This window comes from Glossina fuscipes, unplaced genomic scaffold (genome assembly GCF_014805625.2).
Source record: "Glossina fuscipes isolate IAEA_lab_2018 unplaced genomic scaffold, Yale_Gfus_2 28, whole genome shotgun sequence".
NCBI lineage: Eukaryota > Metazoa > Arthropoda > Insecta > Diptera > Glossinidae > Glossina > Glossina fuscipes.
The window spans coordinates 12,338,841-12,351,261 of NW_023998423.1; the positions used below are offsets into that span (position 1 = coordinate 12,338,841).

At 33.8% G+C, this 12,421-nt stretch overlaps 2 protein-coding genes across 2 annotated transcripts; one reads left to right on the plus strand and one right to left on the minus strand.

Moving 5' to 3' along the window:
* The first annotated feature begins 446 nt into the window (after positions 1–446).
* Positions 447–999, plus strand: LOC119636129 (U7 snRNA-associated Sm-like protein LSm10). The gene has a single exon (XM_038031293.1). It carries the CDS (start codon positions 512–514, stop codon positions 917–919), a length of 408 nt encoding a protein of 135 aa, XP_037887221.1. The 5' UTR covers positions 447–511; the 3' UTR covers positions 920–999.
* On the minus strand, positions 988–10,620 carry LOC119636126 (putative fatty acyl-CoA reductase CG8306). Its single transcript, XM_038031289.1, has 8 exons — positions 10,328–10,620; positions 5,853–6,449; positions 5,682–5,791; positions 5,426–5,618; positions 1,708–1,845; positions 1,525–1,644; positions 1,199–1,456; positions 988–1,141 (listed from the first exon to the last, which is right to left on the minus strand). The coding sequence occupies exons 1-8, from the start codon at positions 10,330–10,332 to the stop codon at positions 1,003–1,005; spliced, it is 1,560 nt and encodes a 519-aa protein (XP_037887217.1). The 5' UTR covers positions 10,333–10,620; the 3' UTR covers positions 988–1,002.
* Positions 10,621–12,421: the final 1,801 nt, after the last annotated feature.

Here is a 12,421-nt window from a genome sequence, read left to right on the forward strand (position 1 = left end):
CTTTTGTATTTTCTTTCAATTTTTAAAAATCTACGAGTAAGCAAGAGCGGCTTTTGTTGCACTTCACGGAAATACCTGCTGCTATACTATTCACTTTATAACGTTATTTGTGGCAGATGTGAGATTTTTCCTGAGGATAACGCCTGTCATGGATCTAAGCAAAATGTAATTTTTTGTTTTTTTAAGTAGAATATATATGTAAATTTCATATGCATATACATATCTAAATTTGTTGGTAAACATCTCTTTGATTAAAAAAAATAGATTAATTTGCGTTTTGATATATTCACTTATGATATTATCTTTGTTAAAACAGAAATTTTTATTTTTTAAGATTCCTATATGCGCTTCATATTCGCGTTGAACCTTCCTTAGCCGTTGTTGACTTGATGAATTTTACAATAAGAAGAAGAACTTTTACAAATACGGCAACATCGTATTACCTTAGCTGTGGTACAATTTCATAAGTTAACCGCCCTTCTTGACTTTCCTGTGAAAAGTAAACAAATAAATGCAGAAATTTACACGTAAAGAGATATTTCTTAAGGCAAATACTCTAAATTGTGTGCCCATCATACTGCAAGGTCATGGAGTTTTAATAGATTTACGAAATGAGTGTTCGGTTGCTGGTCGTATTGATAACGCGGACGGTCATATGAATATAAATTTGATTGAAGCTGTTTTTATAGATCGACTACAGAGGCAGCACGCTTTTGAACAATTTATGGTTAGAGAAAGGATGATAAGACAGATACATATACCTCCGCATATTAATATTACTCAGGAAATACGCGATTGGTGCGAATCTGGTTGCGGACGTCCAAAAATAAAAATCAACAAAAAGAGAACATTTAAAGAGAAACGAGCCCAAGTAAAACATAAACAAATTTTAGATGAAATTGCCCAAAAGCAGAAATAGTAAACTGAAACAGAAACGCAATTTAATTGTGAAAATTGATTTTTATATTTATATAAACATGTAGGCATACTAGAGAAAAAAAATCAAATAAGATTTAATAAAGTATAGGCTAACGGTAAGAGGAGCGCTGCTTTCGCGTTCGATATACCAAATAAGGCCATAAAAATTTTCCATAATCCATAGTAGAAGCCCAATTGTACAACTACATGGATACCTAGTAAACTGAATAATAAACATAAATGAAATAAATATCGCAGTTGTTTGATTAATGTTGCTCACATTTTATCTTTACGTCTGGCAGCTGGCAGTGTCTTGGGAGATTCTTTACTCAAATATTCACGCACTCCCATTATGGTGTTTTCGAAGTATTCATCCCAATTTAATTCAGCAATATCCAAGAAGAAGCGTTCCTGGTCTTGCGCCGAAATATTTTTAGCCAAAGCCATTGTATGCTTGTTGCTGTAATGCCATTCGGTGAAGATAAATTTCTCTAAAGTATTCAAAGAATTCCAGACGCTCTTATGTAAACGTATTAAACTGCAAGTGAACAATTAATTAATGTCTAAAAAATTAACGCAATATCCTTGAAAGGAAGGTAATATTACATAGGTCTGCCGCCCATTACACGAGTTAGTAAATCTAAGAAGAAGCCGGGCAAAAAATGATAGAGTATGGCGCCCAATCGGAATAGAGTTAAACTTTTAACTAACTTCAGTTTTGGATACCTGAAATAGCATTCCAAATCAATTTTACGAATTTCCAATAAATCTGAATTCTTTATCACTTACCAAACAGCTGAAACCAACGGGTAGTCGTGTAAATAATCATTCATCTTATTAATTAACATCTCGAAACGGAATGGCTTATATGTGCTTGAAGTCAAATGAAATATTTGTAGTTCACCTGGTTTGTCGCCATTTTGCTTCCTAAAAAAGAAATATATTGAAAACTTGAAAATGTGCGTACGCGAAAAGATTTTAGTTGATCTCTTGTTACATTTTTTTTGACTGATTGATCGAGCAGAGGGTATATGGCGGTCATTCTATCACTTACGCTTGTTTAACTCAGTGAAATAGATTAGAAAACAAAAAAAAAAATTTCAAGACACTAGTTGGCCACGATCCACCCCTATATAATCTGCATGACTTCGCTTAATACCGCTATTCATATAAGGACTTTTCAAAATAAGACGCTTTAAAGGAAGTACCTAAGAAAGTGGTCCGATCCGAACTATTTTCAATAGCATCCTTCGTCAAAATATCTGAAAAATTGCGACCTGTAGCTTAAAACCATGGACAGACATTAGACGGACAGGCAGGTGTAGAATCATCTTCTGACTATCGGTATAATAAATGGTGACTCGGTCTCAAATCGTTCATGGTGTTAAATACATTTGCACGACCATTGTGCAACAAGTGGTGTATGGCTTAATTACGAAATGATTTAAAAAAAACTGTTTGTTTTTAAAAAGTAATCTCTTTGAATGGGTCAAACTTGCGAAAAGAATGTGGACGATAAGCAAATTGGAAGTTAAGATGAAGTGCGGATGCGAACCTTTTTCGTAGAGGCGAAATATAAAAGTCAGAATGACAAGTTTACTACACTTCTCTCATTCTTCGTTTGTGGGCATAGAGATTGAAGCAGAAATTCTTACAAATTTTTGTATTGAAGTTTCGTAAGTACGTGGACGTGGACAGATTGTATCGATGTTTAACGTTTGCATGTGGCGTAAAGCCTTAATCAGACGAGTTCCCCAGAACCACCAGAATTGGACAATCTTTCCCAATCGAAGCAGGGCACTCATGACTTTGTGAGCGGGAAATCTGGCTGCCGTGGATTCCATAGTTCATAGCATGCTTTTGAATTATCGGTGTGTCACAGAAGAATAGGTGCGAGGTGTATTTTTCAGTTCTACGTCATAGAAAACTCCCTCCCACAACGTCTTTACATGCCGCAACATTATTTCGAATATCTTACGTGAGGTAGTTCTTGCAGTAAGCAGTTGAATTGGCTTTTAAGTCGTTTTAGCACCCACTGAAGAGTGAAATAGATGCGTCCTCTTTAAAATTATGGAAAGTAAAGAGTCTTGTAATATTTTGTTGTAAAAGTGGATTGTAAAGGTAAATCGTATTTCTTGAGAAAGAAATGTAATATGGATTGATTTTTATAATATTTCCAGATGAGTCAAGTAAATCATCGTAGTGAACAAAAAAGACTGCTGGTTCGTCAGCTGCCTAATTAGGAAAAAATATACAAATTTGTTGCCACATCATTAGGTCGGCCGCGATAACAATTTTGTCATGAATGTTTGAAACCAAAAAAGAAAAAAAAAAAAAAAATACTAAAAGAGAAACATTCGGAGCAATTAAAAACACTTGCCCTAGTTCCGATAATCGCACAATAATTTTAACAAAGCGACATCCCTTCAAGTCGTCTAGAGCAATTTCCAATGAAATTGGGAATTGTTCGTCGACGATTATGAGGTGTCAATTTACCAAGAAGAATAGGTCGGGAAGTTCCGTCGCTTGGAGTAGATAATTTGAACACTTTGTTTTAGTTCATAAAAATTGCGGCAGACCCGACTGCAGAAAAAAAAAAAAAAAACGTGGAGGAGCATACCTTGGAGCGACGGACCAAAAACAAATTTGTTTGGGAATGAAGAGGCGAGGAGAAATATACTTTGGCCGAAAGAAAAAAAACTCCACTTTAGGTTTAGTAAAAAAACAGTAAAGCATGGCCTAGGAAATCTTATGGTATTGAGCTGCTTTCCTTTGAAGGTTGTGGGCCTGATATATCTCAGGAAGCACTATGGATAGATTTGTATATAAAAACTTGTTTGAAACTGTAAAGTCACCGTACGCCAAAGTAAATAAGCCACTGTATGGAAATTTCAGCAGGATGATGACCTCTCCCGACCTCAACCCTGTTCAAAATGTTTGTGGAGGACTAACGGAATTGTGGAAAAATATTCAAAAAACCTTGACATAATAACTCTGCAGTAGCCTGCGATAATTAATTCCATCCTTGCCAACAAAACGTAAAGCTATCTTCAAAAACGATAGTGGTTATACCGACTACTGACTGTCTGAATTAATTTCTATCAAAGTGAATGCTTTGAATTATATATATATGTGTATATATGTATATTTTATTGTCCATCTGGAATTATGCGATATTTTTGAACTGAGCTTTTAAGTTTTTGTTTATATTTAATCGTTTTCAAATACAAAAATGTTCCCACTTTCCATATAAATAGTAAATATTATATGTTTCCATGTGTTTTGACCATTTTTACTGAGAAAAATCGCATATAAAGTCTAGAAGCAAGTGATTCATCAGCTACTAAGCTATCCGAAAGTTCTTTCAGTCGGCGTACACTGAATATAAATCGTTAATATTAGAAACTGTTATTTTATGTAAAGAAAAGTCAAAACAATCGAGTTCAGTTGTTATGTACGCTAGTGTTTCCCATCTCTTTATCAGTTTACCGGTAGACGTCGTTGACCAAAATGCATGGAAGCGCCTAATATATTAAATACATAATAGGAGGGAAACGAAAAGATGAGCACCTCACCAACCAACTATGCATACATCTAGTCCACCTCTGTGAGTAGCTCTGAAAATTGCTATTAATAAATAGTTATAAAAAACATTGTAACGTGAAACGAGGATGACGATAATCCCACGGATTTCAACCGTTATTTGGGCACCGAAGGCGTAGTTTACGTTTTTTCTCTGCCTTCTCATTTGATTTCGGTAATTTCAGGGTAAATACGAAACAAACCGGCCAAAGAAGAGAGGCTCTTTCTGAACTGGAGATGCGAACCCGCGAGCTTACTTCAATACGTATGATTTTATTTGCAAACTACCCGACGCTTAGCAAATACAACCAAAGACACCTCCTATTGATATGACGATAAATTTGCACATATATAAAGCAACAGAAAAGCTACGATATTTTATAACATACTCTTAGGGTCACAACAAAATTCTACTACGTCGGTGCGTTCTACCATTAATTTTTATGTTATTTGTGAACATTGAACGCACTTTTTTGTCGCTTTAGAAATACGCTTCAAGTGTTCCTTAGTCAGCAAGTTTGCGTCAGTTCTGCTGTAAACGTCTGCCGTCTTTTGTCAATACTCGTACAAAAAGATTACTCATATCTTTAGATTAAATTTGCGAGTAAGGCGTGATCTGATTATGAATATTTTTCGAAAAGCCCACATAGTAAAATAACCTTAAAAGGAAATTGAAGATTCCTAAATATGGACACGTATGCGTATGTAAAAATGGAGATTCATAACTTGAATACTTATTAGAATCGCGCTTTTGAGCAAAAAAAAAAAGAAGAAAATTGGTCTTCCGAGGGCGTTTGTAATCTGAAATCTGTGTGCAGTTCTATAGTGTCCCAGAATATCCGTGCCATGACATAGATATTTTTACAAGTTATTAATGTTATTGAGTCTTCTGTCCGTGACATCTATTAATATAATTGTTACTTACTTTAAAACATTGACATAATAGCCGGTAGTTATTATAGCGTTAACTACGACATCCACTGGAATGTAATCCATGATAATGGATGGATCCAAAGGTAAGCGTCTTAAAACGCCTTTAGAAGCGCCCATGAAAAAACCTTGTGGTCCATTTTTCGAAATAGTCCAACCAGGTTTGGGCTCGCGCCAAGCCGCCGTAACTTTGGAGTAAAAAGAAGATTTAAAAAATCTTATATATAGTTTGAAAAGTTTCTATAGCTTACTCATACTAGGCCGAACGATACCGCAAGGGAATTTCGCAGCCACTTTTGCTACTTCATGTTCTGCTAAATGCTTAGTAAATGTATATGTATTAGGATGGTCCTTCAAAATGCTAATATATAAATTTTTCATTATTAGCGAACACAAATTTTATTCCGTTTCCCGGGACTTACTCTGCTTCTAATTTACTTAGAGCTTCTTCATTTAATGTTTCCGTCAAATCTATGATTTTCTCCGGATCATCTGGTGCTGGATATAATTTTTCCTCCACCTCAGTTATATAAGAGTTAGCGTAGGCACTGGATATGTGCACTAATGCTTGTAACTTGTTTAATTGCTTACACAGTTCCACAACACGGCGAGTTCCTAGCAGATTAATGTTTGTTGTTTCTTTTAAGCTTTGCATAAAATCAAGAGTGGCAGCCGAATGAAACACCACATGAACATTATCAATCAAAAGTTGACGATCCTGCTCATTTATACCCAAATTTTCAAGGCCGACATCTCCCTCGATTGGAACAATTTTCTCGAAGCGTTTTTCAAATTGTTCCTCTTTGAGTCGCCTAAATACGGAATTCTGTTTCAATTCTTCTAAACGTTCCTGCACAGATTTGCCTTTTTTCGCGCGTATTAATATATAAACAGTGGCGATCTGCGGTATATCACGTAGCAATTTTTCTATTAACGCTACACCCACAAAACCCGTTGCACCGGTAATGAAAACATTTTTATTACCATAAAATTCTTTAATGGATGAATGTTGTTCATTTCTGAAAAAATATAAATGAAATTATTATTATTAAAATTAAATATAATTTTTTTGTTGTAATCACTTCTTATTTTAGTGGATTCATTTTGCTTTTCCAAGTTAGCAAGCATTCATTGTTCTCGTCTTTTGTTCATTGTCGGTGAGATTAATTTTTTGTTTTCTATGGCGCGATTATCAATGAAAATTTGGCCAAAATTACGAAAAAGATTGATAGAAAAATAAGCAAGGAAGTTACATTCGGTGGGCCCGAAACTCGCATACCTTCAACTATTCTTTTCGCATTTTATTCTTTTGAGTTCATTTATTTGATACCCATATTGTTGGTATTATTAACAAAAAATTAATCGCGTTGTCTGCCATAGTCATTTTAAAGTTAAGCCATTTTTAGCCAGATAATATATCTCATTCCGCCTTGGGTGCTGTATGTCTGATAAATAAATTTAAAAACCTCAAAAAAGTGAAAAAAGCAATTTTTAATCATTTTTAACTTTGTGCGGGCATAGACGATTGCTTCCATTTTCGGAACTAAAGTAAGTAAAGTAAATTTGTTCAAAACGAATATATCCCTCATCCAACGGTGGCGGGTATAAAAAAAGAAAGAAAGAATGAAAAAATATCTATTACTTTGTCTCCGCGCTTTAAAACATGTTTAAAATATGTACGTAGTGTCGCCGGTAATATCTAATCTCTGCCTTCAGAAATTGAATGAAGCTTCAGTTGTAATCAAAAGCAAAAATGATTGAATTCCTGTTTATACAAATTACGAAAATTGAACTCGACTGTGGTCGAATCTTTCATGCCCACCGCCATTAACTTTATCGTATAAGTACTAATTATACCTTTCATCACTTGTGGTACAGGGTGTATTAAGTTAGTGTGGACGTATGTAACATCCAGAGGGACTTAAGGTAGATCGATCTTTTATAATACCGATCGATTCAGAATTATTTTCTAAATCGATTTAAGCCTATCTGTCCGTTCATCTGTCCATGTCACAATTTTTTAGATATTTTGTTAGAATTTATTATCTACTTTGACCCTGAGAAGAATGATATAGAAAAAGGTTCGGATCGGTTCACTTTTTCGAGTATTCGAGTGTATGTCGCCCTATTCTGAAAACTCGTTATTTGGAAAAAAATTGCAATTTTCAAAAATTCTTAGCAAAAGTGATTAGGTAATAGTATTTCGGCACTCTAAATTGATGTGAAACCTTTGGATCGGCTGTGGCAATTTTGTGAGCTCGCTCGTATGCGGGCTCTCATGAAAAGTATGCCTTTACATGCAAATAATGTGTGGTGTGTTATTGCGAAAACGAGCGAGTAACTGTACTGGACGAAATGGTGTAGCATATAATATGGTCGATGTCGTCCGGTTATAATATTCTTACTTTTTTTATCACATCTTATTTCGCTACCGATAGAATAAAATTGATTCCAAAAGTCACTATTATTAGATGAGCGTTAATGGAGTTTAGAAGTTTTGCGCGAATTTCTTTTCATATTTTTATTTATGGGAACGTGTCATCCGTTCCCATTATTCGCCTAAAAATCTATACAATGTACAATGTTCCTTCCATTGGAAAAAGGACTTAAGGATAATGAATAAAAAACCACGGAAAAATATCGATTTTATAATAATGAGTAGGTGTGCCCCATTTTCTTCCAAGCAAAGACAATGAATTTTCATGCAAAGAATTGTTTACGTTACGAGAAATATGTAGAAAACGTCAAGAAAGTATGAAGCTTACAACTTCGTGTGGACGTGCGACGATTTTTCCCATTTCTGAATATGAATAGTAGGGTGTTCCATAAAGTAAATTTAGGGAGAAAGTTGACTATCTTTCATATTTTATAAGTAATGCATAAAAGTCCAAAAATTCATGCTTAGGGAAACTGAATTGCTTTTAATTGAAGCGTTATTGCAGGCATATATTTTGGCCGACTTAGACCATTTTCAATATAAAGACACTTGCAAGAACTTCCAAGGTTTCGGCAAATTGTAAGACGATATCTTAATTTTTGTGATCGGTGGGGTGTCAACAATACGCTTCGCCACAGACGGATAGACATGGCTAGATTGATGCACCCCTAAAGCTATAAGGGTTGTGCCTGTTGCAGGCGTTATGACGAAATGACTATACCGCCATCCATCGGTGATGGCGTTAAAAAAATAATATAAAATAGCAAATTACTATAAATGACATCAACGAGTACATTAATTAAATATAATCTGGTAAATTTCCAAGCAGTACGCGTAAATGAAAATATTTATTATTTATTATCGTTTTGAAGCGAATACACATTACGAGTCTAGACTTACAGTCAGTTTTTTTTTAAATGTCTTCAAAGGATATCCGACTTAGAGAAAACGCATCCCAATATCTAGCAGCACGAACAATAAACGTACTTTCGATAGATGGGTTGAGCGAATGTGGCATTATTTTGAAAGGGTTTCTATTCGATCCAGAGAACTGTGGGCGTTCGAATAAAAGGCTAGGGGATCGACTTTGCATGATTTTGCAGAAATAGATAAGCAGCCCGAATTTAGGATAATCAGGAGAGGGGAACTTCAAGCAAGCATGAACGAAGGAGGACACGTTGTTTCTTTGATATGTATTGAATTTTAGGTTAATATTCCTTATATATAGTAAGGCGCAGCTTTTGATTATATAGTAAGACGTAACTTTTTGGTGTGATGGTTAATTTTGTTGCTTTAGCGGAGAAGTGAATGGGCGAACTTCGAATTTTGTTAATTTAGAGAGGAAGTAAATGAGCGACCATTTGTTAAAATGTAAATATTGGAAATATTTATTCTCCTTTCTCCACATTGAGGGTATTAGAAATATGCCTCTCAGAAATAGAATGGATTAAAATATCCAATAATGCATTAAATCGCTTAAGGACCTTAGTTTCGGAGTTAAATTTTCCTCTCTCTCTATCTCTATCGGGATCGGGGTGGACATGGCCGTCTCCACTTAATATTAATTTTTATTCACAATTACGTAGATTTTATAAAATTTGTCAGGCGAATTGCCGCGTGACGCATCGGCGGTAAAAAAGATTTATTTTGTTTGAAATTTTTACGACTACCTTTGATTGCCTTTCACAGTTTCGTTTGCGTTTTAAACGGGCAAGTTAAGCCTAGTCTTGGAATTTGTCTCTACGGATGTATAGCAAAATGTAGGAGTTTTCGTGCATGGCTTTTATGCTTGCATTAAATATAAATAACTTGCAAGCGCCTACGAGCTTTATTTCGCAATTCGCAAATGGTTTTAAGTGCCTTTGAAGCTAATTGAAGGCTGTATAAGCTTCACCTTGGAGCCAACATAGTTTTCTCACTTATTCCATAAATGTCTGATAAGTTCCAAGTAATATTTCTACAAAATAACTTCATATTACCATATTATGCCGGACATAATGTTTACGCATCTTACCATAACACACTTTTGATATATCAAAAAAAAAGTTGGTTTGCAAGTTGTTGAGAAAATCATTTTGAAATATTTCTTCATTTTTTTTGACAATCATTTCAGAAGCCAATGTTGCTTGTGAAGTGTATGCAAAATTTTTGATTTCATCACTTAAAACCTTCAAATAAAAATAAGTCATTGCTCCACTCTGAAATATATCCGAAAATGTTTTTAAGCATTAAAGTTCTTACTCATCGACACAGCTGATAAAAATTTAGCGTAGAATGTTTTTTTTCTTTCTGTAAATAATTGTGGCTTAAAGAATTTGTTGCAAATTTTTTTCGTCCGTCATTTATTCTTATTTTTGTACGCACGTTGGTATGCATTATTATTAATTGTGTTATTTGTATTTGCTTTTTTACGTTTTTTATTGACATAATGTAAAAATTACATTATAGTTTGTCACTTACTCCATATTGTACGGGTTTTGTCTTTGGATCTCTTTTTTGTAAACTCAACGACTTCAACAACCGGTTAAATCAATGAGAAATATTGCTTGCGTTTTTCTTATTAAATTTTCACACACTTTACCGAAAAAGAGAGCAGAAGAGAAAAACAGATGAAAAAAGATGTATTTTATTTTTTTCTTATCCGATTTGTCCGATATGTTAAGAAACGTTAGGTTGAACAAAATTTCGAAATTTTACTTTATTAATATTAATTTTAATTTGAAAAAGACTGCGTACATTAGGCACTTTTGAATTATTTGAAAGAAGAAAAGCAAATGAAACGAGCGAAACAAATGGCTGTGTTTTAACTATCATTCGAATTTCAAACATGTTTGAAAGGCCTCGAACATGTTGTGTGTGTATTCGGTGCTTTGAAAGCCAACGCTCACAAATATTTGTAGGCAAAGTAAATTTTACTCTCAGAAATTGAATTTCATATTCTCAGCATATTTTGGCATCCATACGAAATGTACAGCAAAGTAAATTTTACTCTCAGATATAGAATTTTATTCTCAGCAAAGTCAAAAACGTTTTTTTTTTTGGAGAAAAGTAATGACTAAATTAAAAAAGTTTGTAGATTTTTACTCAGCAAATCTTATTTTTCTGTTTTTCAGTTCCGAGTAAAGCAAAATATTACAATAACAATGCTACATTACGGCATAACGTAAACATATGGAAAATTTCGAAGCTTGAATGATAACTCTTATGGGGAGAAGGAGTGGAATTCATAAAATGGATTGTTGAAATTCCAAATTTGGTATTACTAATATTTATGTTAAAGAACTCGAACGAAGTAATTTTCATTTTTGTTTACTTCTTATAAGAGCATGGGGCGAGTGAGGGTTTTGAAACAGTCGACCCATTCCTATCCAAATTTTTCAATTGAATATAAATCAATTTCTCGGTAGTAGTTGCAAAGCTTGAATGGGCTGACGTCGTTCAATATTTACGTGTTTTGCTAGTTTTGCTTATAAGTTTTTTTTGATGAAAAATCGTAGACGATGGAGATAGAGATTTTTTCATTCTTTATATGCCGGATAATTACGTCATAAACATATATGCATATATTATCTGTCATATTTAGAATTATTTGATATATGTAATTTATCATTGTTCTGATAAACGAGCCAAAAGCGTATCAGAGTTTCACCTGTCTTTTTTTCATTTTTTTTTTTTTTCATATAATAATAACGATGTGAGTTTACAATAAGTATGATAACTATTTTATGAATGTCGATAAATTGCAATTGTTAGTAGAGAAATTTTTTTTTAGTGGGTATAACTAATATTATTATTATTATTGTTATTAATACTAAATCTTAGAATTAATGACACTACGTGTTTCTTACAATAAAATACACTCAACACTTTGATAACACGCATCCATTTTTATTTTGCACTGAGATATAGATGTTATTCTCAGTAGATATGCCGGTCGATAGTTATTAACGACGAAGATCAAGTGAGTGGGCATAAACCGACTAACTGCTTATCATAGTATTTCCTCAATTGGACTTTGTTGCTGTATGCAAAAGTTTCTGTGAGACACTGTCAAAATTAGAATTTAAAAAAAATTTCTTGTTTTTTGTATTTGCGCTAGAACTAAAACTTCGTGTAAAAAAAGTCGATTCGCTTTAATTGGTGGACAATGTTATTGCCAAATTATGTAAGAAAAAAACATGTTAAAAATCGTTGGATGTATATGGGAATAATTGCATAAAACTAAGATACTAAAGTAATCTTCTATGAAATCTTAAAGAATTAGATTAGAGACAACTCTTCTAGTGCGATATATGATTGTAAAGGAGATAGTAAGACTAAACAAGTACTAGCGAAAACAGCGCAGAGTGACACAGCTCAGCCTACATCGCTTCGCCTAATGCAATTATTCATATAATGACCTTTTAAAATAAGCTTTTGTATGAGAAGTATTCGAAAAAGTGATCCGATACGAACTATTTGCAATAGCGTTCGTCCTTGGGTTAAAACATGTCAATGTACAAAAATGCACCAAAATATCTCAAAAATTGCGAATTGTACGTTGAATATAATAAA

Bases quoted from the DNA above. Each gene is read 5' to 3' on its own strand.
- LOC119636129 (XM_038031293.1), top strand. From the start codon at position 512: ATGCAGAAATTTACACGTAAAGAGATATTTCTTAAGGCAAATACTCTA.
- LOC119636126 (XM_038031289.1), bottom strand. The intron at 1,846-5,425 runs GTAAGTAACAAT...TTTCTTTTTTAG, and splicing joins TATTATGTCAATGTTTTAAA to GAAGCAAAATGGCGACAAAC. The intron at 1,457-1,524 runs GTAATATTACCT...GTTCACTTGCAG, and splicing joins GTAATGGGCGGCAGACCTAT to TTTAATACGTTTACATAAGA.